We start from the raw sequence: 23559 nt of genomic DNA on the forward strand, positions 1-23559 counted from the left end.
ATTATTACATTTCATATATTGTTTTTCAAGAGATGAATGCAATCAGTCATCTTCTTTCATATGGTTTAAAAACACACACGCACAAACCCTTGCCTTGCTGGCAAATAAACTGTTATTTAAGTACACAATCCACTGCTGTACTGAAACAGTTTTGCCAAACTTGTCCAAGTATTCTCACATGCTTAAAGATGGTATAAATATCATTTATAGCAAGCCGTTTACTTCAGACTATATGGAATGGTTTCCTGCTCCCCTGATCTAAGTGTCCCAGTTTACATTATGGCCTTTATGGCTTCTGTTTGATGGAGTGATCAGTAAAAATTTAATGACACTATAAAATAATAAAAATGTCATTAATTTACCACGGATCTTGGATGCAGTGGTTGTAAAGTTACATTAATAAACAGAATATTTTTTACAACAAAAAGCATTGTTACGTGGGAAAGAATAAATAACACACATAAATTTGGGAGCAATTTTACTGTTAGCGCACACATTATTATGGAATAGCCAATAAGTGTATAAAACATAGTATATAAAATTTTATGAAAATATATTGTGCACATCAAAAATTCAGCTTTTACCTAAGTGCAGAGAAAAGCCATTATTATGTGCTTACTGTTATCATTACTTTTCTTCCCCGAGATCACAATTTTATATTTATTCTACTTAGCTGAAGTTTCCAGCAGCCTTCTCTTTCTCTCCCTCTCCCCCCCCCCCCCGCCACCCACTCTGATTTTTCCAGTGGATGAGCAGGCTTCTTCCCCTACTTCCTTCAGTTGACTACACTAGTCCATTTCCCTTTTACACCCAGGAGGAAAGCATTGATCATTCCCACCACAGAAGTGTGGAGGAAGTTATTAATTTAATGCAAAGTTAAAAATAATGCTTGAGTAGGAGACTGGTTTGGTGACTCTGGAAATAAGGGGATAATAATCTCACAGTCCATCTGTCATCACTGGGGTTGCTCCATCATTGACTGTGATAACATGTGAATATGACGGATGGCTCAGCTTTGTGGCTTGGAACATTTAACATTCATCAGTGCTCACTAAAGGGGGCTTTATCATTTAAATATCTTTATTTAATATGCAACATCTACCTCATAGATCATCATTTCAAAGCACTTAACCAACGGTCCTGCGACACAGCGAAGCAGGCTTTAATTTTTTTTCAATAACTTTTATGCTGCCTGCATGTTTGTGCCTGACAATGCATAAATAAGTGCCTAATCGTGTCACTGAATGGAAAATGAAGGTTCGGTTGTTAGTAAAACGAATCCCGCCCCAGTGTGTTGTCATCCCAAAACCACGAAAGTAGCAATGAGTAGGTTTTTCTGTATCTCCAAGAAGCCAAGAGTCCATTTTGTACTTAGACATAGACTGTGTTCTTTAAAAGCATTAGCCCTCTTGGTTTTCCAGTAATCATGATCTGAGTTAGAATTCTGTTCTGTGTTCATTATGCCCCGTGGTGTAATGCACTTAACTTTACTCAAGATATATGCTCAGGGCCTTATGCCTACAAGAAGCAGTTTAGTTTGAAATAAACAAAAAATGAGCTCAGGGTTTCCTGAGGATAAATAAGCTATCTCTATTATGTGTAAGACAGATGTGTGGTTTTTTAAGTAAGTAATTTGTTAGTGTATGTGTGTAAATTTTCACAAGTATATGCTATTTTCAGACATGAATATGTATTCATATGGACATGCATGCTTATAAATAGGAATTTAAATAGAATTTGGGAAGGTGCATGAGAACAGCGTACACAACTGAACGTATTTTAAATATACAGACCATTTCCTATTAATGAATTTGCAGTTTGTACTCCTTTATAATTTGCTTAGTTTAGTTCAATTACAGATGTATTATTTACCTGACTGTGATCCCTATGTATGTTTACTTGGAAATAATTCCCTATGTTCAACTGGGCTTTCTCTCAGGTAAATATACATAGGAGTCCAGTCTAAATTGCTCTTGCCTTCAGAAATACACTTAGGTTTGTATTTACCAATTATGTTGTAATAGATTTTTTTTTATTTACAGCTTTCCTGAAAATTAGTTACCATTGCTATGAGGTATACTTTAAGTGGAAAAATGAAACCATACATACAGAATTGTAGCAGTCAATATATTTCAAAAGAATGAGACATTGAAGGTTATTACAGAATCACAGATTCACCTCAATTCTTTTAGGTATTATTACCATGTACGCTTCTCTTCCTCCCAGTTCCTGAGCCTTATCATGTAATTTTCCCTTTTCTCTTTCAGTGTCAAAATATTGATATTCTTTCAGAAACTTTCTTTTTAACACAGAATATTTTCTGGAGAAAATCAAAGGGAATGAATGACTAGAAGGATACTTCAAATGTGCATATTGATACATAGAAGGTTCTGTTGATTTTTTTTTTTTAAGTGGAGTGCTATTTTCCCTCCCCCCCCCCCCAAAGCACACACTTAGGTTTTTGCCATGAAAATTGCAGGTGTCACATTAACACTCCTTATAGAAATATTTTAAATGCAAATATTAGAAAAAAGAAAGAAAAGAAACACAGTGTACAAAATGCCAATTACTTCCCAACTGCAGGAACTTAAAGAAAGGTCTAATCCAACTCTTCTATTTTAAATGTGGGTCCCCGGGGGACAGGGGGTAGAATCATTCCTTTGCACCAGCAAAGCAAGATCCGTTCCGATAGTGAGGTATTACTATTGGACCTTATAGCATTCCCTGCCTGTAACCAATAGTTATGTTTCTTCTCAGTGCTCTTTGTTTCAGTATTTTTGCATATCACAACAGCATTATCTCAATACACGTTATAGTGGGAAATTAATAATGACAATATAGTTTTTCAGCAAATGGGAGACTTCAAGAAACATTGAAAACGGTTGAGTGTTAAGGTTATGCAAGCAGAGTGATTCAGTAAACAACTGTACTTCAATTTAGTGTAATGTTGGTTCCCACCCCCTGCCCCGCCTGCTATTATTTAAACATTTTAATATTACTGCACGTCACCCCCAATGTCTGCCCAGCGATGCAAAACTGGGGTTTGTGTTTCCGTTGGAAAATTAAGGCACATAAGAGGCTGTAGTGTCTTGTAGTGGAAATATGGTTTATTTATACATATTCACAACCTGCATCTAGATAGAGTTCCCAACACTAGCATCACAAGAGAGTCCTTTGTTGCCCTCCTAAGCAGCCAGCTCAAATCTACAAGTAGATGAATCAGCCATGCTGTCTGTTCCTGTGGCAATGTCTTCTTCTTCAGCCCCGTATGGCATTCTCCCCACTTCCTGCTTCTTCTTCCCAGAAACTCCTTGCCAAATACCCCCTCCCCCCATTAACATCATTGCCCACTGCCACCCTGGCAACCTCCATTTGCCCAGACTCAAAAACCTTGCTTTGATGTGATGATAACTAGATATCAGCACCTTTGTACTCCTTAACAACTTCCCACCACATGACCTGGCCTGGAAAAGAAGCTTAGTCTGCATTTTTACACAGTGCCTGGCACCTTCCCTTAATACTCCAAATATTAGCTAAACAATATTTTAAGAATCTAAACATCTTCTTGCAAACTTGGTTACAGAGAACTAATTAGTAAGCAATTGTTTTCTGAAAACGATCTGACTAGAACAGCAAATCCCTCCTGGGATAGCTCAGTCGGTAGAGCATGATACTCTTAATTTCAGGGTAGTGGGTTTAAGCCTCGCACTAGGCAAAAAGAGGGGGTTGCAGGGGGTTAGACTAGATGACCCTCAAGTCCCATTTCAGTGCTACAGTTCTATTATTCTAACCAATGCAGAGAGATTTGAGCAAACAAGTCAGAGCCACTTTGCTTGTTAAGACCAATACCAGGTTCCTTAGCAATTCTTCAGGGAATAAACTTGGTACTGTTTTCCTTCTAATGTGTAATATGCTCAGTACAGAACTAGGTCATTGAACAATAGAGTGAACAGCAATCAGCAATCTTCTACTGCATAATGCATCAAGTATAACGTACAGAAAACTGTTCACAAAACTGAAAGCTGGCATTTCATGTCTAAATTCAAGATGACATGACATTTAATAGTTTCATAGTAATGAACAACAGTGTTTTGTTCATTCTCAACACAATGCCAAGTTCAGTCTTAAGAAGTATCAACAAGACAAGAGAGAGAACACATTGGGTTTTTTCCACGAGAACAATACATTAATGATAACTATTTAGTACGTTGCTGCAGACAGAGTACCACTGAGGCTACCACTGTCAGAAGATATCTGCTGCCATATTGTTTCAAGGCTCTTGTCCTCTCATATTTTGAGGACATAAATTGTCTCTTGATCTAGTTTTACAGCAGAAGTTTACAGCACACAGAAATGTTGTTTATTCTGGGAACAAACACAGCCCTTTCTTTTTCTTGCTCTCTCTTTTAAAATTCCCATTGAGTTTCAGTTCAAATTTCTAGACAAAATAATAGTACCATTTCTGTCATCTAGTATTCCTTCTTTGAAATACTTGTCTTTGAAAGCCTCTTGCATAAAATTCAGACTTGTGTTTTCTCAAGGGTTCCAATGCAAACGCATATCTCGATGAGAGGAGTGGTGGTTGTGCTGGTGGTGATTTTTCCATTAAATTAGCGAGTTTTAGTAGAAAGTGCTTTTTAAGTTTTGAATTTTAGCATTTTTTTCAAATGCCAACATCTTTCTCCCAAGGTCATTTAAGAAATATGGGACCGTGCATTGTTATTGGGCATTGCCCACTGTGCGAACAGGATGGTGGACTAGATGGACCATTGACCTCGTCCAGCAGGATCTCCTTCTTGTGTTCTTAGTAATTTCTAGAGCTTCTGCTGCAATCCTTCATTTCAACACCAGAGTAATGCTACCTGCCCTACTTTATACTTAGCTGTAATGGGTTGTTTAAAGCTATTGCCTAGCAATAATCAATTTAATTTTTCACACAATTATTTGTTTCATTGTGTAGTAAAATACATAGTGGTTGTGGGTTTTCTGTTATTAAGAGATTTAGTGAGTCAAAGGTGTTAATAAGCTAACTTCCAAAAGCCAGTTTGTACATTACCAAAGTGGTGGGGCTGCTACGTCCACATATCTTCGCCCTTCTTTTCCCATGCTGCTATGGGAAATAATCATCTTGTAGACACCTTCAACATGGGCTCCTCATTACTTTAAATTCAGCAGCACAGGAAGCAAGCACCACAGAAGAGTCAACCATGGTGCTAAGATAACTTAGGAACTGGCTTGAATATTAATTCATCATACATTTAATCAGTACTGGAGAGGTATTGCATATTTGAAAACTAGATTTTGGACACCAAATTCAAAACTGATACCTGCAGTGAAACAATATCTGTGTTCTTTCTAAAAAAAAACATAGCCTGTATCTGTTACTAGTACTAGCTCATGCTTAGGTACCAATTGTGGGATTGGGCAATGTAAGGAACAAAGATTTACCTACCAATATGACTTGAAACCGCTGTTAGATGGACAAGAAAATGTGGAAGTGGAAATCAAGAAAGGACTGACATATTAGTACGGAGGGCAGGGGATGTGCAGGTGGTAGCCAGAGGGACAGGGAAGTATAATAGAAAATGAGTACGCTCAAGATATTCAGACATGAACAGACTGGAAATCTTAATGTTCCTTTCTCTTCGGCAGGAAAGAACACGCTATGAGAATTTAGGCCCACAGCTATCAGGGAAGCCCAGTGAAGATGGAAAACTAGGCCCAGGAGTCATTGATCTTACAAGGCCAGAAGATGCAGAGGGTGAGTTTCTGTAACAAATATATTGAGCCACTGAGCATTGCTTTCCTTGAGCTCCTTAAAGTTGGATGTCTTAATGAGCATTGTGCAGCTAAATCCCCATGCACAGCTTTGAGGCATTTTGCATGGATTCTAGTAACATGTGCAAGCATAAGTTCTAGTTGTAAAATGGTTCCATACAATATGCATTCTCTGCTCTCATTATTTACATTCTGGTTCAACTCTTCTCAGAAAGCTGTCTTGAGTGAGTTTGTATGTCACCTCAGATGGGTGGCATGTGCATTTAAGTGCTCACACAAATAGTGTAATGTTTATATGGTGGCCCACATATCATATATCAGATTCCTTGAGTAGGGACTTCTGGTTTTGGAGCAGCCTGCACTCATGGAAGCTGACTGGCCATATTATTAATGCTTTGCTGGATATATTGGGTAAACCTCATATGAGCAGTGAAATGTACATATGGGTTGGCTTAGGTAATGCAGAAATTGTCATCTGTCACTTTGAGACATATGATTAATCCCAGCATTACCATCCTATGCTGCTCCAGATCCAAACAGCTGTAGAAAAGTGGAGGCAGTGATGCTGAATTCAGTCAGAGACTACAGATGATCACTTCCTCACATATTCATAGGCAATATTCAGTAATCAGCAAGTATGGCCCCTGGTCATCTTAAGAGACCCTGCAGAACTTTTAAGTGTATGTTATCATTACTATAATGAAGAAAAGAGCAAGGAAGTGGATTATCCAATTAATTGATCAATTGCTGAATTAATTACAGTGAAATTTTAATTGGAGATGCCCAGTATGAAAGGATGTGGAGTGCTGGTAGTTGTGCGAATTAGTTCAAGGAACATGCTATCTTTGCGAAAACATACTTGCACTGAGATCTGAAGGGTTGTAGTTATGATTCTGTTCAAGCCCATGGAAGAATTCCCATTGATTTCAATGGTCAAGGACTGCACACTGTAATGTTTATTTTAATTAGTTACTTGGATTGATCAGTTAAAAACAATGCCATTAATCAACTAAAAGCCTTTAATTGGTTGACAGCTCTGTTGGAAATTACGTTGCTAATTGGTAATATTTCAGGTTAGCTTTTTCTCCTTGTATGCATATTATTTCCAATTTTAATTGTTTAAACTTTTTATTTCATTGGATTTTTAGATACAAAAGAAAACTGTAATAAAATAAAAGAAATTAATCAAACAAACAGCATAGCAATATAGTCCCACCTCACATATTCCTTTTGGGATAGAATAATAACTTTATAATCTTTGGATAGGCTTGTACATTATTTGCATAATATGAAATGAAGAGAATAAAACATATTTGTACTTGCTTTTCTGGCAGGAAGTTACCTCAGGCTTCCCTAAATTAACTCATTTCCCTCTCACATCCTTTCACTTTCTACATTTGCATAACACATTATGTTATTTAGATGATTGTAGTGACAGGACAGCCTTTCAAATAGTTCCACTTAGTTTAGCTAGCTTCGTCAGGAAGAAGTGTTCAAAATAGCCTACCTCAATCTGGTGTCCTCCAAATATTGTTGGGCTCCTACTCCATCAGCCCTAACCATCATGGCCAATGGTCAGAAAAGATGGTAGCTATAGTCCAAAGCATCTGGAAGGCACCCAATTGGGGAAGACTGATTTAAAACAAATCCTTGTGATCTTAGAAATCATATACTGCGGTGGGTCTTAGAAGAGAGCTCCATGGATCATAAAAAATCTAATAGCTCAAGGTTGTATTTTTGTTTCATTTTCAGCATGCCAGCAATGCTTTGGCCACTGACCGGAATTTGGCTTTTAAGTATTTCTTTTATAGAGAAAAATTACATGATTATAAGTAATGTAAAACCATTTATTTGGCTCTAATGTGACTCTAAGTCTGGATGGCTTCATACACATTTGCAGCAGATTTAAAAGTGTAGTCATTGGTCAATATATGCCATATCCATTAAAGCAAATTAAACTTAAATGTTCTTATACATATGGTTTAGAGGTGACCTAACATGAGAAAATGTTGTTTGGAGCTCTTATAATTATTATCCTGTAGTCTTTTGCCTAAAAGGCTGTAAAAGAAGCTCCAAAAATTAGTATTTTTAACATCTACTGGGGTGAAATTACGTTATGTTCTATTAAGACTTTTTTTACAGCTACATTCAAACTTGATGTGTGTATCATATCCTGCAATTGTCCTTCCTAATATAAACTGTGTAAAAGGCAAGTGGAAATAGCAATTGAGCTTTAATTTTTAAAATGTGGACATTTTCTTAAAGATCTGAACTAGTCTGAATTTTCAGGACTAGTTAGTTGGCTGCCTTTAAATATATGTGTGTGTGTGTGTGTGTGTGTGTGTGTGTGTGTGTGTGTGTGTGTGTGTGAATTTGCACATAACACCTACTTATGCCCATTTTTCTATCTATATAATGATTCTACCTGCAAAATTTTTGTATAGTGGTACAGTGAGCAGGGAAAGGGGGAGATTTGAATTGGATACAACCCGTTATCTATGTGTCTATGCTCTGTTTCTGGTTCCTCCCCAAACTGCTATGGGGGGGGGGAAGACTTATGTGCACAATTTTATGATAATTGGGACTGGATAATTTTTGGAATTCATGGGGAAAATCAGCTTCTTAAGAAAGAATTAATCATGGAACTCTCAGGTAATGTCTAATTTGGTCCTTACCTGGAAGAACTTCCTTGCAAATGCATTATGTTCTATTGGTGAGATTCCCCCCTTCAAACATTTAGCATCAGCAGGTTATTTCTCAAATTCTAACCATACATAAAAACTGTGCTTTCCTTGTGGAACAAATGAGATGGGAGTGGGGATTAGACTAAAAGCTAATGTCACAGAGGCACTGTCTTCACTCTGCAGGTGAAGTCCTATTACTTCAGGTGTAGATTCAGAATGTAAGAAAAAAGGTTGCTTTAAACAGCAGATACCTTTAAAATATGCAATTCATATGTCCAGAACAACCCTACTGTAGGCATGCTCACTTTGTTATCTATAATGTATAATTTTATTAATACTTTAGGTAAGATTTAAAAAGGGGATTGTCAATTTAACAAATGAACTGTGCCTTTATAAGCCAATTCCTGATTAACCGTTCTAGTTATTAAATTTAACTTAATTTATATATCGGGAAAAAATCATCAACCTTTTGTGGAACCCAAAGGAAAGGCAGCAGTTTCCTGTAGATGTGAGTAAATTTATAATATTCAAAAAAAGGAAAGGAAAGATACTACCCCCACTCAGTTATAAGAAAAAGCTCTCTAACATCTGCATGTTTACATATTTAGTAATATATTTCCTATTGCAGAAATACATGAAAGCCAAAATCGCTTAAAGTAATTTTGAGGCTCATCAGTATTGGTAGAAGGTCTAGTTTTAAAAATGTGTTGGCATTGATTTGAGCTGAGCACTGTCAAGTTCATTTTGCTATTTTTAGAAGGACAGCCATAATTTACTTTCAGGGTAAAACTAATACCTGTTAGTTTCTTCTTCAGTTTGCATCCAAAACTTATCTTTTTATGTTTTCTTTTCATGAAAAGTAGGCCATGGAGGAAGCAACAGTTGGCATACTTTGAAGGATATGCAGGGCTGGCCCATCCATGAGGCAACATAGGGCACATGCACCACAGCCGCTACCTCCACACTCAGCTTCCTCCTATGCCTCCGTCATCTCCAAGTGCACCACCTGAAGAGGTGGCTGAGCATGGAGGAGACAGCCATGGCAGTGCAAGGGCAGAGGAGGCAGCAGCAGCAAACAACCACTAGAAAGAAAGGCCATTGTGAAGCTGAATATATATATATGGGGGGGGGGGAGATGGAGAATATTATTATTAAACATTAATAATAAAAACATTAATTAAACACTTGTTAAACATTTTAAGGTAAAAATTCATATTCTTGAAACTGTGGAGCAAGATCAAGTACAGTGTATGACCTGAGGAGGCCTGAGGTTTCCTTCTGAAGTGCTAAAAGTTTTCAACCTATGGAAGGTGACCAGGATCATGTGTGATGGCTCCTTTCTTCATTGCCTGGGAAGTTCTGAAGAGGTTCCTAAGTTAAAAGCCTCCCTGCAACCAAGACACCTTTCTGATCAGAATTCCTGACTGTGTGGAGACTTCTTAGCATGCTGAATGAAATGCACTCAGGAACTTCAAAACCTCCCACTCAATGCAAAAATGTTTGTGGGTGGAACAGGCACAGCCTGCACACAGGGATGTTGGGGGGTTGTGCACAGCCTCACATCCCCTGTTAATGTTCACATTCCCTGTTCAGGCATAACACCTAACATCAAGGTGGGGAAAATTAATTGTTCTTGAGCGTTCTTTTCTCCCCCTCCCACTGATATCAGAACAGATGGTGGTGTTCTTTTTAAGGTTTAGAAGGTCTAAAAACTATAGATTATCTCCTACCAAAGAAATGACTTTTAAATTCACATCTATATTGTCAGGTAGACTTGTAAAAATGCTGTGGGCTTGTAGCTTTTCTGGACTACTTGCAAGGCTATGCTTTTGAGTCATAGCTACCACCTGCTGACTCCCCATCACTTCAGGGTGACTCCCTTGGGGCTTTCAGAAGCACTTGACAGGAAAAAGTCACATGCATTATAACAAGTGTCGAACTTTTCAAAAGGGGAACAGATAAGCCTCTTTTCAGATGGTAACTGTATATACCCAGATGCCCACAATGCTTATCACTGGCTCCTAATATGTTAGACATAAATAAGGAAAGAGGAAGTTACTAGCTCTTCTTGTTCAGCTTCCATGTAACAGTTGAACTGGCTCTCAGAACAAGGAGTGCCACATAACTCAAGTGGTAGCAAAATTCCACTTGCAAAAACAATTCCCCTTGAAAGACAAAGAAAAAAGGTCAGTTTTTTACCTGTCAGGGGAAGGAGAGAAAGAAAAAGAGTGAAACAGACACTGTGTCCTGTGCAAGCCTATCAGTCATGGCAGCCTGCCAACAGAATCCAAAACTGTGAGGTAACTTGTTTAACACCCTACTACGCTGAGGTGTAAACAGCGGGAAGTACATGCATGACAAAGCATCGTCTGCTTTTGTGACAGTTTTTCATAAAATACAGGGAGGGAAATGACTCCTGTAGCCAGTATCTGTCGCATATAAATATTTGGGAGAGTTGCTATGACAGTTGAGAGTGGAAAGGGGGTATACCACAAAACAGAAAAAGCCAACTGAAGACAAGGAAATGTTTCCAGAAGGAATGCTGAAAAACCAGGCCCTGTCTGCTTTTGTTCTCCATGCACTCTTTACCTGTCTTTTGATAACTGAACAGCTAAACATTTGTTAAAGAAGAAACCACATTTTAAAGTATTTAGGCCTCACATATGTAAACAACTCAAAACTGCTTCTTCCTACTTAACACCACACTTAAAATATGCTACACTTTGGAAAGCATAGCAGTTGCATTCCTTACACTAGTCAGGATACTGACATTGGTATTCAAAAACACATGCCCCCATGTGATGAAGTTCCCATTTTCAGATATAATCTTAAAGGAGTACAGTACAGGATAAGCAGAACTTTTCAGTATCAGGTATTTGCAGATAATAACACCATAGAGGCCCTCTGTTATAGCATAACTTAGTATTATGATTTATCCAGCCCTGAGGCTGCAGTCTGCAGCCAGCTCTATAGGAAGTACTTTTCCACAGGCTATGCAACACTATATTTCAATGTATTGGCAAGAATATATACATTTGCCAGCATCACTGGCATCAATAAATATTCACAGTGCAACTAATCACTTCATACATGAGCATGTGTGTGTTTTCCCCAACATGGGAATTATTTCCTTATGGGCAAAATTTAACACAGAATGCCAATAAAAGGCAGCTTGTCATACATGCACAGGATCTCCCTGTGATTAGGAATCCTGTATAATCAGAGTTTCCAAGGATAGGTTGGGGTGGGGGGAAGATAGAATCTTACAGGAAACATGGAAATTTCTTTAACAAACATTTTAGTATGGTATTTTCCCTAATACATGCATATTTATGCACACTTTACCCTAGTATATGCATTTTTGTATATGTTACTTGGCTTGAGAACGGCTTTGCAGGTTTTTTACAGGTGACATCAACTTGCACATGGAAATCTTTACATATTGTATTTGCAAACAGAAGACAATGTGAGCAATGTTATTACATTTGGGGTAGTCACCATGAGAATGAGGCCTTTGGGTTGTATCCAGTGCTACACAAGTGGAATTCTGATCACACAATGGAACTTTACTTTCTTCCTCCTACCCCTTGCCCACTCCAAAAATAAATCTGTGCTGTTGCATCCACAAATTCTCTTAAAATCTGAAGCAGATTTTAAGAATGTGTGGAAAGTTCTGTTGCTCAAATGGAAGTCTATTTTATTAGCAGAAGAGCAGATTTCGATACACTCCATGGTATTTGCAACGTACATCAAATTTGCCCCTGAAAAAAAAGTGAGGAGTGCAGCTCAAAATATTTCAGAGTAATTTATGATAATGTAGGCATGTAAAAGCACCCCACTGCCTATACTTGCAACAAACCTTGCCTTATTTACAACAACGTTTTATACCTTTGTTTTGAATGAAGGTTACTTTTTACTATTAATTTAATTCAAATTTAAAACAAATCTACACTTAATAATGACAAATGGGTACTGATAGCCCATTCAAGATTCCTTGGGGTTTTATGAAATTTAACATGTCTAGCTGGCTTTGGGGAACTAAAAATAGCCCATTCAAAATAGTTTCAGATATATATATGTCATCATCCGTCACTAATAAAAGCTGGAGGATGTGACAGATGTTTAACATGCTTTAATTTTTCTTTGTTACAGAGGAAAGTCAAATGCTTTTGACTTCTGCTTTCCAAATGGTCAAGAGCAAGATAATTCTGTAGGTGTAATGTTTCTCATTGTGAAAGAACCTATTCTCAAGATTGGGGGGGGGGAGAGAGAATGGGCAACCATATTTGCTAGGGTAAAACAAATGTAATTTTGTGACAACAATAAACACTTTGCCATCAAAACTGTACTCAAAGAACAGTGGAAAATATATGCTGAAATCTAAGTGGCTAGAATTTCCTTCATTTTGCAAAGCCACGAGCCACATGCATCAGCTCACCGCAAAGTCATTAGGTCTTTTTAAGCTCAGATGAAAAACATTAACAAATACCACAAAAGGCTTTAGTATGGCCCCTTTGTTCATTCACATATGGCAGTTTATAACTCCTGCACCACTTGGGCCGTGTGTTTGTTTAAGCTGCCTTCATCAGAGCAGCTTTGGAAGAACAAAAGCCATTTTGAGCGATCCTAAGCAGGAAATGGTCTAATCTAAACATGGTTTGTGACACTATAAGTAGAATAGAAAGGGGAGGGATTGATTAGTCATTAATGTCCAATTGACTCCATATGGATGTTGCAATAATAAGGCCTTTTTCAGTGCAGTAGCAGAGTTTATTGAATTAGAGGTTTATGTTTCCTCAGAGTTGACCTTGGGGAATTCCCTTCAGTTTTTCTTGTTGATATTACGAAAGAATGGAGTCTGGAATACGAAAAATAGATGACTTCTCTGCAATAATGCTGCTTTACAGTATTGCAACCAAGTGCTGATTTTTTGAAAAAAAAATACACAGTTTCACCTCTGCTATATTATATATTCCAATGTTTGGATTTAGTTTGCATATTTTAGCATCTAAGGAAGTGCAATGTTTTACAGTTTGCTTAAATATTAAAATGGATTCTGGATCTCAGTCATAGTTTTTTTCAGGTTTAAACTAAGGTGCTCTTCACCCAGAAAGATTTGAGTTTGAATCCCACCTTAATAATACCTTGTTTAAAAGGCTAGGGTGAAGGCTATCCTGTTACCAAATATGGTATAGTATCTGGCAGTAGGGCTGCATGTAGCTTACTCTTGTGCAGCCAGAAGCTCTCACTCTCTGGTCTGGTTTTTCATTCCTTTTATTAATACTTGGAGCACTAACATATTTATTATATGCAAATATAATAAATATATAATAAATACAGACTGTCTTGGCTGTGACTTCTGGAAGACCTGCTCCCTGCCTTGAGGGCTTTTCCCAACCAGCCTGGGAGGTTGAGGCCCTGAATGACTCCACCTACAAAACCTGAGACAGACAATTGGGTTGGGGTATTTAGGGATTTTGGTTTTGGTGTGGAGGGGGGTTATGTTGCTGTTATTGTTGCCCTAATTGTTTGAAATGTTTTAAATTGTTTAAAACTGCTTTTTAACGTCTGCATTTAAAACTTTGGCTTTTTTTTTTTAAGGGCTGTAAGATGAGTGTGGGGAGAGCAGAGACAACCCCAATCACCGTGGTTCTGGGCAAGGAGAAGTATGGAGTGGGGGGGGGGTGCGCAGACTGGGGAAGGGGCACATGACACAAGCAGTTAGTGACTGTACCATGTGCCAGCCCCTCCCTTCAACCTTGGGAATTGCAGCTGTCCTATCAGCAAGCCATTGGGGCTGCGGCTGCTGCTGCTGAATTCCAGATAGGTTCTGAGTAAGACCTCCCTCATCCATGATCTGATTATGGACGGGGAGGCTGATCTGGTCAGTACCACTGAGACCTGGGTGGGTGAGCAGGGCGGAGTTGGTCTCACCCAGCTGTGCCAATCTGGGTACCCGGTGCAGCATCAGGGCATACTTGAGGATTGGTAACAGGGAGTGGTTGTAGTCTATGGGAATTTTCTCTCTCCAGGCTCTATCCAGTGGGGGGATGGGATCTAGGGTGTGTGTGAGCTTGCCTCAGAGGACTCCCAGGCTGCTGGTTCTCCTCCTCCTCCTGTCTCTACACTGGCTCCTTGCTGAGTGGGTTGTTTATGCTCTGGTTCGCCAGAAGTGGCTTAGTCATGCTGGCCATATGACCCAGAAGCTATCTGCAGACAAACGCCGGCTCCCTTGGCCAGTAAAGCGAGATGAGCACCGCAACCCAGAGTCATCCACGACTGGACCTAACGGTCTGGGGTCCCTTTACCTTTTTACCAGGCACCAAGCGGAGATTACCTGCAAGCAGATTTCAAGCCCTCCTCTTCAGCCTCTTGGTTTCTGTTCTTTGTTTTAACAATTCAATTGAAACAAGCTTTCATTAGCCACACACAGACATATGTGTCAATTGGCTATTTTATCCTAGGGACGATGATTCCCCACCCCAGAAATTGGGTATTCAGCAAGTAATTTCCTCACTTTCCACTAATAGAGGCTGTTTGAGAAATCTCTTTTTGAAGTCAGTTTACTTTTAGGGTTTCTCCTTCCCACACTGAATATTTCCACTCTTTTGGGTAAAGGGAATTTTGATAAGGTCTACTTGTTCCTTTGCTTTTGATGGAAGATTGTTTAACCCATCCCCTCCCTGAAACACACTTTATCTTGACAGAAGATGCTTGGGGTCCCCTCCTTTGTTTTGGATTAAAGTTGCAAGTTTGCTTGTGAGCAGTTCTCAGGGTGGGGGGTCAATCTCAGGTTTTCCTCAGCATGGGATTGTAAGGGAGGGGCTTTGGTAATGGGAAGGTGAGGCAAATGAATAGAGGGCAGCTGTTTGAAATTCTTAGAGCATAAGGAATACTGTCAGATTGAGTGGAGCCAACTTGGTTTGTGAAACTGGATTGAGCAGTTGATTAAACTTGGGGTCGGACGCCACGACATTGTGTGGACCTGCCCTGTGTCTCAAATACGAGGTAAATAGTTTGAAGCTTTAGGTCTGATCCTTGGTACATTGTGACATAGTTGTAAGTTCTGGTGAAGCCACTGAATTTTGGGGATGTGTTTCAGACCAAGGTGTCAGGAACTACTTGGAAGTAAGCTTCACTTAAAATAATGGGAGTTTGAAGTGGAGGTCTTAGGAGTGAGTTATTAGTATCTACCTAAATTGTAATACGTTTGTGCCAAAGCACTGCGACATCAGTGAAACCAGAATAAAAAGATAACCTAGTTCTTAGTTTTATTGAGCTGTGAAGCAGAGCTCCAAGTCATTTGCATAGGCAACTCTTACTCTTTCAAATCCTTACTGATTTCAAATCCTTCCTAACCAGATTCTGAATTCCGGAAGTCAAAGTCTGCTTCGGTGACCACATTATAAACAGTACACTTGCAAATGGCCTGTTAGTCATTAAACACAAACAAGTGTTTTTATTTTGTCTCCAGTGAGTGCATTTTCTGCATACTGTTTGGATTTTTTCTTTCTTTTTAACACAGCAGCTGTGGTCCTCTAAGCATCATTGGGAGGCCCATAAAAATCTGTTGGGTTCATACTGGAATGCCTCCTGTTTCTTGAGCCAATGTTTGCCTCCTTATATATAACATTCCATTGTTGTTTTTCCGCCTGTAGCTAGTTCGCATTTCCCTCCTAATCGTTTTGTTTTGTTTTCTAGCTAGTCTGTTGTAACTGGCAGATCAAAATAAGATAACAGATTGCAAAACCTGATGAAATTCCATAAGCAGATAAAGATACATGTTTTTCTACTATTTGACTCGTGTTAAAGTGGCTCAGCAATGATTTGTAGTCCAAAGCAACTCTTATTGTATGGGTTTCACCTTGAAAGAAGCCCATGTTGTGTGTGTGTGTGTCCACACTTACCCTGGTCACTAGGCTGAGCGCATAATGTTTAAGTTTTAATCTCAAGCAGAGTAAAGGTTATAAACAGAAGCAATTTTTGAAAATCACAATACTGTATGTTGAACAGCTTCCTGAACTACTAAGATGCTTAGCACAGGTACATTACGTGAGTGTTACTTATTTACAGAAGTTCATTTAATACAAATTCTTTTGTGGCAGCCTTTGGGCCGAGGCAAAAATATTCACTCAGAGATCAAGTAGAGAAGTTCAAGGTTTTACTGGCTTCATTTTTAAACCCTTCAAGTGTAGGCTTGTTTAAGGCAGATGGAGATAGAAGTTTCATGACTTTTTTGGTCTGTTTATAATTTATGACTCTAATTAAGAATGGCTTTTTAACAAAAGAGCACTGATTTAAAAAATTTTTAAAATGCTTTTTGGGAGTGGGGGGGTCATCTCTTTTTGCTTTAACAAATGTGCCTCAGGGTTTGGTCCCTCCAAAATAATTCCAGGTTTTTATTACAACGCTGAAAGAGAGAAAAACCTCATTCACCTGCATTTAACAAGATTAGGCCAAGATTATTTTAAAGACCTGATAAGAAACTCAATTTTGTCTTTTTTTTTAAAAAAAAAGTTTCTTTCCACCCAATCAGATGATCTGGGTGTGCCTGATAAATTGATTAAGTCTTCCTCACCACTTCCCACATTGATCTCTCCTAATCCAAACTAGACAGTGGTAGTCACCAAAAGATTGAATGCCAAACAACCCCCCTTACCTTCTGTGACACCTGTTTTTGGTTGTCCTTTCTCACCCATGCCCAGTAGAGAATTACAGGACAGAACAAGGCGTGACAGATGCTGGCAGCTAAATAAACAATTGAGTGGCCCAAGATAACATTTTTAAACAATTTTAATACTAGTAGCACTTTATTTTGCATTAAAATCATTATTGAGTAAATTCTTTTGATTGGAGCCACAAATAGAGAGCCACTTGTTCAACAGGGTTTCTTCCTCCCTCTGCAACCCCATGTGTTGCCTCTTCATAGGGTCATAGGATTGTAGAGTTGGAAGGTATTCTGAGAGTCCCATAGTCCAACCCTGTGCAATGCAGGAATCTCAACTAAAGCATCCATGACAGATGACCATCCAACTTCTGCTTTAATCCCTCCAAAGAAGCAAAGTCCACCAGCTTCCTAGGGAGTCCATTCCACTGTTGGACAGCTCTTACTCTCAGGTGAGGGGGCACTCTTGAACAGTGTGGGCTTTGTGGCCCTGGGAAGAGAGGATGCCCCAAAGCTGGATTGGGGAAACTTTGCTCAATTAACATTTCTGGCCATTAAGCAGATAGAAGTGAATATGGGCAGAGTGGGGTGGGGTGGGGAGATGGGAAATTTGATCAACTTTTAAGGGCTGTTTTCCATGTCCCTTTAGATCCTGTTTTAAACCTTAATACCCAGTGCTGAAATCAGTCTGAAACCATTTTAAAAATATTAAGATCAGTTGTACTAAACATGGCAATGTAGCTGCAGCAGATGGGAATTCAGTAATTTGTTGCTTTAAAAAACAACAACAACATTGCACAGCTAAACAAGGTTCAGATGAGACTTTGTAAAATGACTGGTTGCATTCTTCTGTTTGGGATAGAGAGGTATTTGTTAATAGTGGTGGCATGAAAAAGTCTTGCTGGACCACAAGCTTAACATGAGTCAACAGTGTGAAGCAGCAGCAAAAAAAGCTAATGCTATTCTAGCAGAATGCAAGCAAAAAAAAAAAAAAAAGCAAGCAAAATGCGAGGGAGATAGTGAAAGATACAGGAAATTGAATGCAGATTTCTGAAAAATAGCAAGGAGAGACAAGAGGGGCCTTCTTAAACGAGCAATGCAAAGAAATAGAGGAAAACAACAGAATGGGAAAAACCAGAGATCTGTTCAAGAAAATTGGAAATATGAAAGGAACATTTCGTACAAAGATTACCATAATAAAGGACAAAAGTGGTAAGGACCTAACAGAAGCAGAAGACATCAAGAAGAGGTGGCAAGAATACACAGAGGAATTATACCAGAAAGATATGGATGTCTCAGGTAGTGTGGTTGCTGACCTTGAGCCAGACATCTATCTAAGTCAAATGGGCCTTAGAAAGCACTGCTAATAACAAGGCCAGTGGAAGTGATGATATTCCAGCTGAACTATTTAACATTTTAAAAGATGATGCTGTTAAGGTGCTACAGTCAATATGCCAGCAAGCTTGGAAAACTCAGCAGTGGCCAGAGGATTGGAGAAGGTTAGTCTACATCCTAATCCCAAAGAAGGGCAGTGCCAAAGAATGCTCCAACTACCGCACAATTGCACTCATTTCACACGCTAGCAAGGTTATGCTTAAAATTCTACAAGGCAGGCTTAAGCAGTATGTGGACCGAGAAATCCCAGAAGTGCAAGCTGGATTTTGAAGGGGCAGAGGAACCAGAGATGAAATTGCAAACATGTGCTGGATTATGGAGAAAGCTAGAGAGTTCCAGAAAGACATCTACCTCTGCTTCATTGACTATGCAAAAGCCTTTGACTGTGTCGACCACAGCAAACTATGGCAAGTTCTTAAAGAAATGGGAGTGCCTGATCACCTCATCTGTCTCCTGAGAAATCTCTATGTGGGACAAGAAGCTACAGTTAGAACTGGATATGGAACAACTGATTGGTTCAAAATTGGGAAAGGAGTACGGCAAGGCTGTCTCCCTGCTTATTTAACTTATATGCAGAATTCATCATGCGAAAGGCTGGGCTGGATGAATCTCAAGCCGGAATTAAGATCGCCGGAAGAAATATCAACAACCTCAGATATGCAGATGACACAACCTTGATGGCAGAAAGTGAGCAGGAATTAAAGAACCTTTTAATGAGGGTGAAAGAGAAGAGCGCAAAATATGGTCTGAAACTAAGATCATGGCCACTGGTCCATTCACCCCCTGGCAAATAGAAGGGGAAGAAATGGAGGCAGTGAGAGATTTTACGATCTCCCTGGGGAGGTTGTGGACTCTCCTTCCTTGGGGGTTTATAAGTGGAGGTTGGATGGCCATCTGTCATGGATGCCTTAGCTGAGATTTTTGCATTGCACGGGTTGGACAAGATGGCCTTCAGGGTCCCTTTCAACTCTACAATTCTATGATGAATCTTTCCCAACCCATCTTTTTCCTGTGTTATAAAGATAATACTATTCTTTATAACATTTGTGCTGCTTGTTCTTAAAAACCACCAAGCTGGTCTACAGTAAAATAATAACAATGAATATATGAAATCTTCACAAAATAGTAGAAACGGCAATTAAAATAAACCATAACATTCAGCAGACAGAAAAAAACAATGAAATGCTGGGGTGCCTGAACATGTAAAAGGTTCTTTGCCTGGCACGGAAATAACTTAAAAGTCTGTGCCAGGTGAGCTTCCTTGGGATGGGCATTCCACAGATGAGGCACAATTGAAAAGCCCTCTTCTCAGTCACCACCAGTCTAACTTCAGGTGGAGAGAGAGAGAGCGCACGCACGCAAAGCATCAGAGGATGACTGGTAAGTTTGGATAGGCTTCTGTAGTAAATGGGGTTTCTTCAAGTGCGTGGGTTCCAAGCCTGTTAGAGCTTTGTAGGTAATCCACACCACTTATACTTGAGCCCAGAAAGAGACCGGTGGCCAACAGACAGACAGCAAAGCTCTCTTAGTTATAGCACTGGTACCTTGCCCCCCTTTCATAGGCCCATTTGCAGACTGCAAAATTGTGGAGAGGTGGCATTTTTATTATTCATTTTGGATAGCAAGGAAATGGGTTTATTAAAGTAATTTTCAGGATCTGGCATTTACTGGGGAAAACTTCTTTCTTTCACAATGCAGATTTGCTTCTACAATTGAAAATTTGCTAGATTTCTTCCTTGCCCTTAAAGACTTGCAAAGGGAGATCATGTGCTCCAAGCATGTGACTCATATAACAACTCACAATATTAGTGACCTGCCAAATGCATTTTGTACTAATTGAACTTTCCAACAATTCAAAGGCCCTTGTGCTTGGTAGTTAAGGACCCACTTAAATCCTTACGTGTGTGTGTGCGCGCACACACACACACACACTCACATCCATTACAAGGAAACCCAGCTACAGGTGTAGAAGGTCACAGGTATATCAGCTGTACATACTTTAATTATTCAGCCATTCTTATTGCAGAATTAAGAATGTAAAAGTAAAAGTGCACCAGCATTTCTGTGGCTTCACAACCATAAAGTAACAAAAAACATACTAAGAGGACAATCCTCATTAGAACTGCGATATTTTGAAATAAACTATGCTAAGCTCAGTCTAAAACCTACTGAACCTTGTAGCAAGACTCCAGTTTGACCCTATTGATTTTGGATTAGGTGCCAAGTACACTTCAATCTACTTGGTTTTATGATGGAGATGCTGCAGTAATAGTTACAGCTAGTAAATGCTGAACAGCCATGGCAGAGTAGTTAAACTTAGACCACTATTAAAGTACTTTTACATGTGGCATTCACAGCAGACCTGTCATCTTTTATCTGCGTGCAATTGCAGAACTGGTGTCAGTTCTAAAGTAATGATATTGAGGGCTTCATAAATTACCCTGGTGATGCTCAGGAGAAGACAGTGTCACATCTAAATAAGTGTTTTGCTTCCAGGGTAATGTATGTCTTCATCTGGCCCAGCAGTCAGCATATTGCCCTATGTTGATGGATATTGTCAGCTTGAAGCTCTACTACATTTCACTGCACAATAAACATGGCTGTCAACACCCTATAAAGTGAAATCAATTTATCCTGTATGGTCAGTGCATTTTAAATGAAATTAATGTACTGTGGGCATAGTGGCAAAAAGGTAGCGTATTAGTTATGCACCCTCTGTCTTAAGAATTTATCCATAAAAATGAATTGCCTACACAAAACAACAAAAATAATTATTGTGCACCTTAACGTACAGGGGCTTTTTTTACACCAATTTAGCAGAGTTAGGATTCTGCATAATTTAAAATATAGATTCAGATCTTGAGCTGATGTAAATCATCTGTCCACTGTGAAGTAAACAGAGCTTTACTGATTTATAGCAGTTTAGATTTCATCAAGCTTTGTCATTTCATAGGCATTGAGGATTTGTCATATATGTATTTGAATTGGAGGGGAGAGATCTGAAATACCGTTGTATGTGAGGGATATGCTTTGTTGTTTTGACACACATCAAATTTAAAAATTATTCATGCCATTTTTTTTATTGTGCAAATGTAGCCATCTTTCAAAAGCATATCAAGAATGAGTCCAAATATTTCAATTGAGGATCACAAAGCCACCAGCCTCAGAGCTTGGATGCATGCCATAGCTCCAGTTATTACATGTATCTATCATGTAAACCTGCATGAATTCTTTGGCTACATGTGATAGGTACTTGATGAAAACATACTAGGCTCCATCCGTAGAAGACCTTGATGTCCACTATAGTAGAAAACAATTGAGTTCTTGTTGTATCATAAGCTTGATCAGACAGCTTGAAGCACAAGTACTGGTGTTAATTCTTTGAACTTGGAACACCTCAAAGACATTTATTCAGTGAAGGATACCTGAATTAAGAATTGTATCCGCCTTGACAAAATAGGCTTCTGTGCACTAGTTTTAGTTATTCAAATATCCTGGGTGACTTTAAAACCATTTGGGCAAAGACTAATTTAGATGAACTACACATGGAAAAAAAAGATGGGAGAGCTTTGGTCAGCTGGTCATTTTTATTATGGGCATATTAAAACATGGCTTTGCCCTACTTCCCATACATTTAACAGTTTGCTATTTTCTTTCCTGTTAAGAGGTATATCTGAGGCAGGAGTGAGGCATCTTTTTCAGATCAAGAATCAGTGCTTTTTTTCCTAGAAGAAAAGCACTACCAAGAGCTACATTCTCTTCTGGGCAGCTTTTCCAGGGCGACATACCACTAGTGGGCAGGACCAGTGCTTTTTATCTAAAAAAAATGTTTAGGGGTACTCTCATTTTCCTACTCATATTGAAATACTGCCCCTCAATGAGGCCAAACCTAGATTCATAAAATGTTTAGGGGTATACATACCCCCAGAAGAAATGCACTGGGCAGGGCAAGAGGTAAAAGTGGATAGAACAACGAAGGCAAATTTATTATAGACCAGTTCTTAACACATTCACATGCTTCATTTTATTGTCCATCTAGATGAGCAAGAGGCATTATCAAAATCCAATTACACATTCCATCTGGGCAAAACACTGGAGTACAAAGTATGGCCAGTGAGGGGGTGATCTGGGGAAAGTTCTAAGAACTAGGCAGAGAGGCCTGGCAGGCCACATTTGGTCCAAGGACCTCAGGGTTCCCCACACTTGATCTAGGGCATAGAAATTAAAGGCTCAAAATTTAATATGTCTTTGAAGTTTCTCATTGGCTCCTACAAGAATGAATAATGAATAGCATGAATGAACTCAAATAAATGAATTCGTAAGTGCTTTGTGTCATAGATCTGAAAGCAGAAAACGAGAACTTGAAATGGACAGGGCATCATAGGTGGCAGCCCCACCATCCAGACAATGTAATAATATTTGCATCCATCTTGTTTCTTCCTGCTCTGATATTACAGGAAGTAAAGCAATGAATGGCTCTGCAGCTAAACTACAGCAGTATTATTGTTGGCCAACAGGAGGTGCCACTGTGGCTGAAGCTCGAGTCTACAGGGACGCCCGGGGCCGAAGTAGCAGTGAGCCACATATCAAACGACCAATGAATGCTTTCATGGTTTGGGCAAAGGATGAACGCAGAAAAATCCTTCAGGCTTTTCCTGACATGCACAACTCCAATATTAGCAAAATCCTTGGTAAGTACAAAATCATTAATAATAGCACAATCAAAACTGGTAATTGCTTTGCAATTTTATATGCAGATTATGAATGGTGAGAGGGAATAATTTCTTAGATTTGTTGATTGAATCAAGTTACTGAACTCCAGAACACTGCAAATATGGGAGGGAACACTAGTAGTTAGATATGGAACAGCAAATAACTCCTATACGTCCTTTGCTGTTAGAATGTTTTGCCTTTCCGTAGATTTGCTATGTTCATTGTCCTGATTAATTAAAAACTACATTGATTAATTTAAAACTAAGGCTGCAAGTCTATGCACGCTTACAGGAAATAAGACCCATTGAACTCAGTGGAGCTTAG

General features: G+C 39.0%; 1 protein-coding gene and 1 long non-coding RNA gene across 54 annotated transcripts in view; one reads left to right on the forward strand and one right to left on the reverse strand.

Annotated features, from left to right (window-relative positions):
• SOX6 (SRY-box transcription factor 6) overlaps window positions 1-23559 on the forward strand; it is a 443885-nt gene that overhangs the window by 404084 nt on the left and 16242 nt on the right. For 30 of the 50 annotated variants that reach the window (XM_083589534.1, XM_083589547.1, XM_083589512.1 and 27 more), the window contains 2 exons: window positions 5653-5761; window positions 22980-23213. In XM_083589534.1, coding sequence (XP_083445660.1) covers window positions 5653-5761; window positions 22980-23213 — 343 coding nt within the window. The remainder of the gene's footprint in view (window positions 1-5652; window positions 5762-22979; window positions 23214-23559) is intronic. The other 20 variants (XM_083589516.1, XM_083589524.1, XM_083589519.1 and 17 more) reach the window with 1 other exon arrangement.
• Window positions 1-23559, reverse strand: part of LOC310751263 — a 96408-nt gene that overhangs the window by 768 nt on the left and 72081 nt on the right. The gene's annotated exons all lie outside the window — the stretch shown is intronic.

This window comes from Podarcis filfolensis (assembly GCF_964270895.1).
Source record: "Podarcis filfolensis genome assembly, chromosome: 1".
In the NCBI taxonomy this organism is placed as follows: domain Eukaryota; kingdom Metazoa; phylum Chordata; class Lepidosauria; order Squamata; family Lacertidae; genus Podarcis; species Podarcis filfolensis.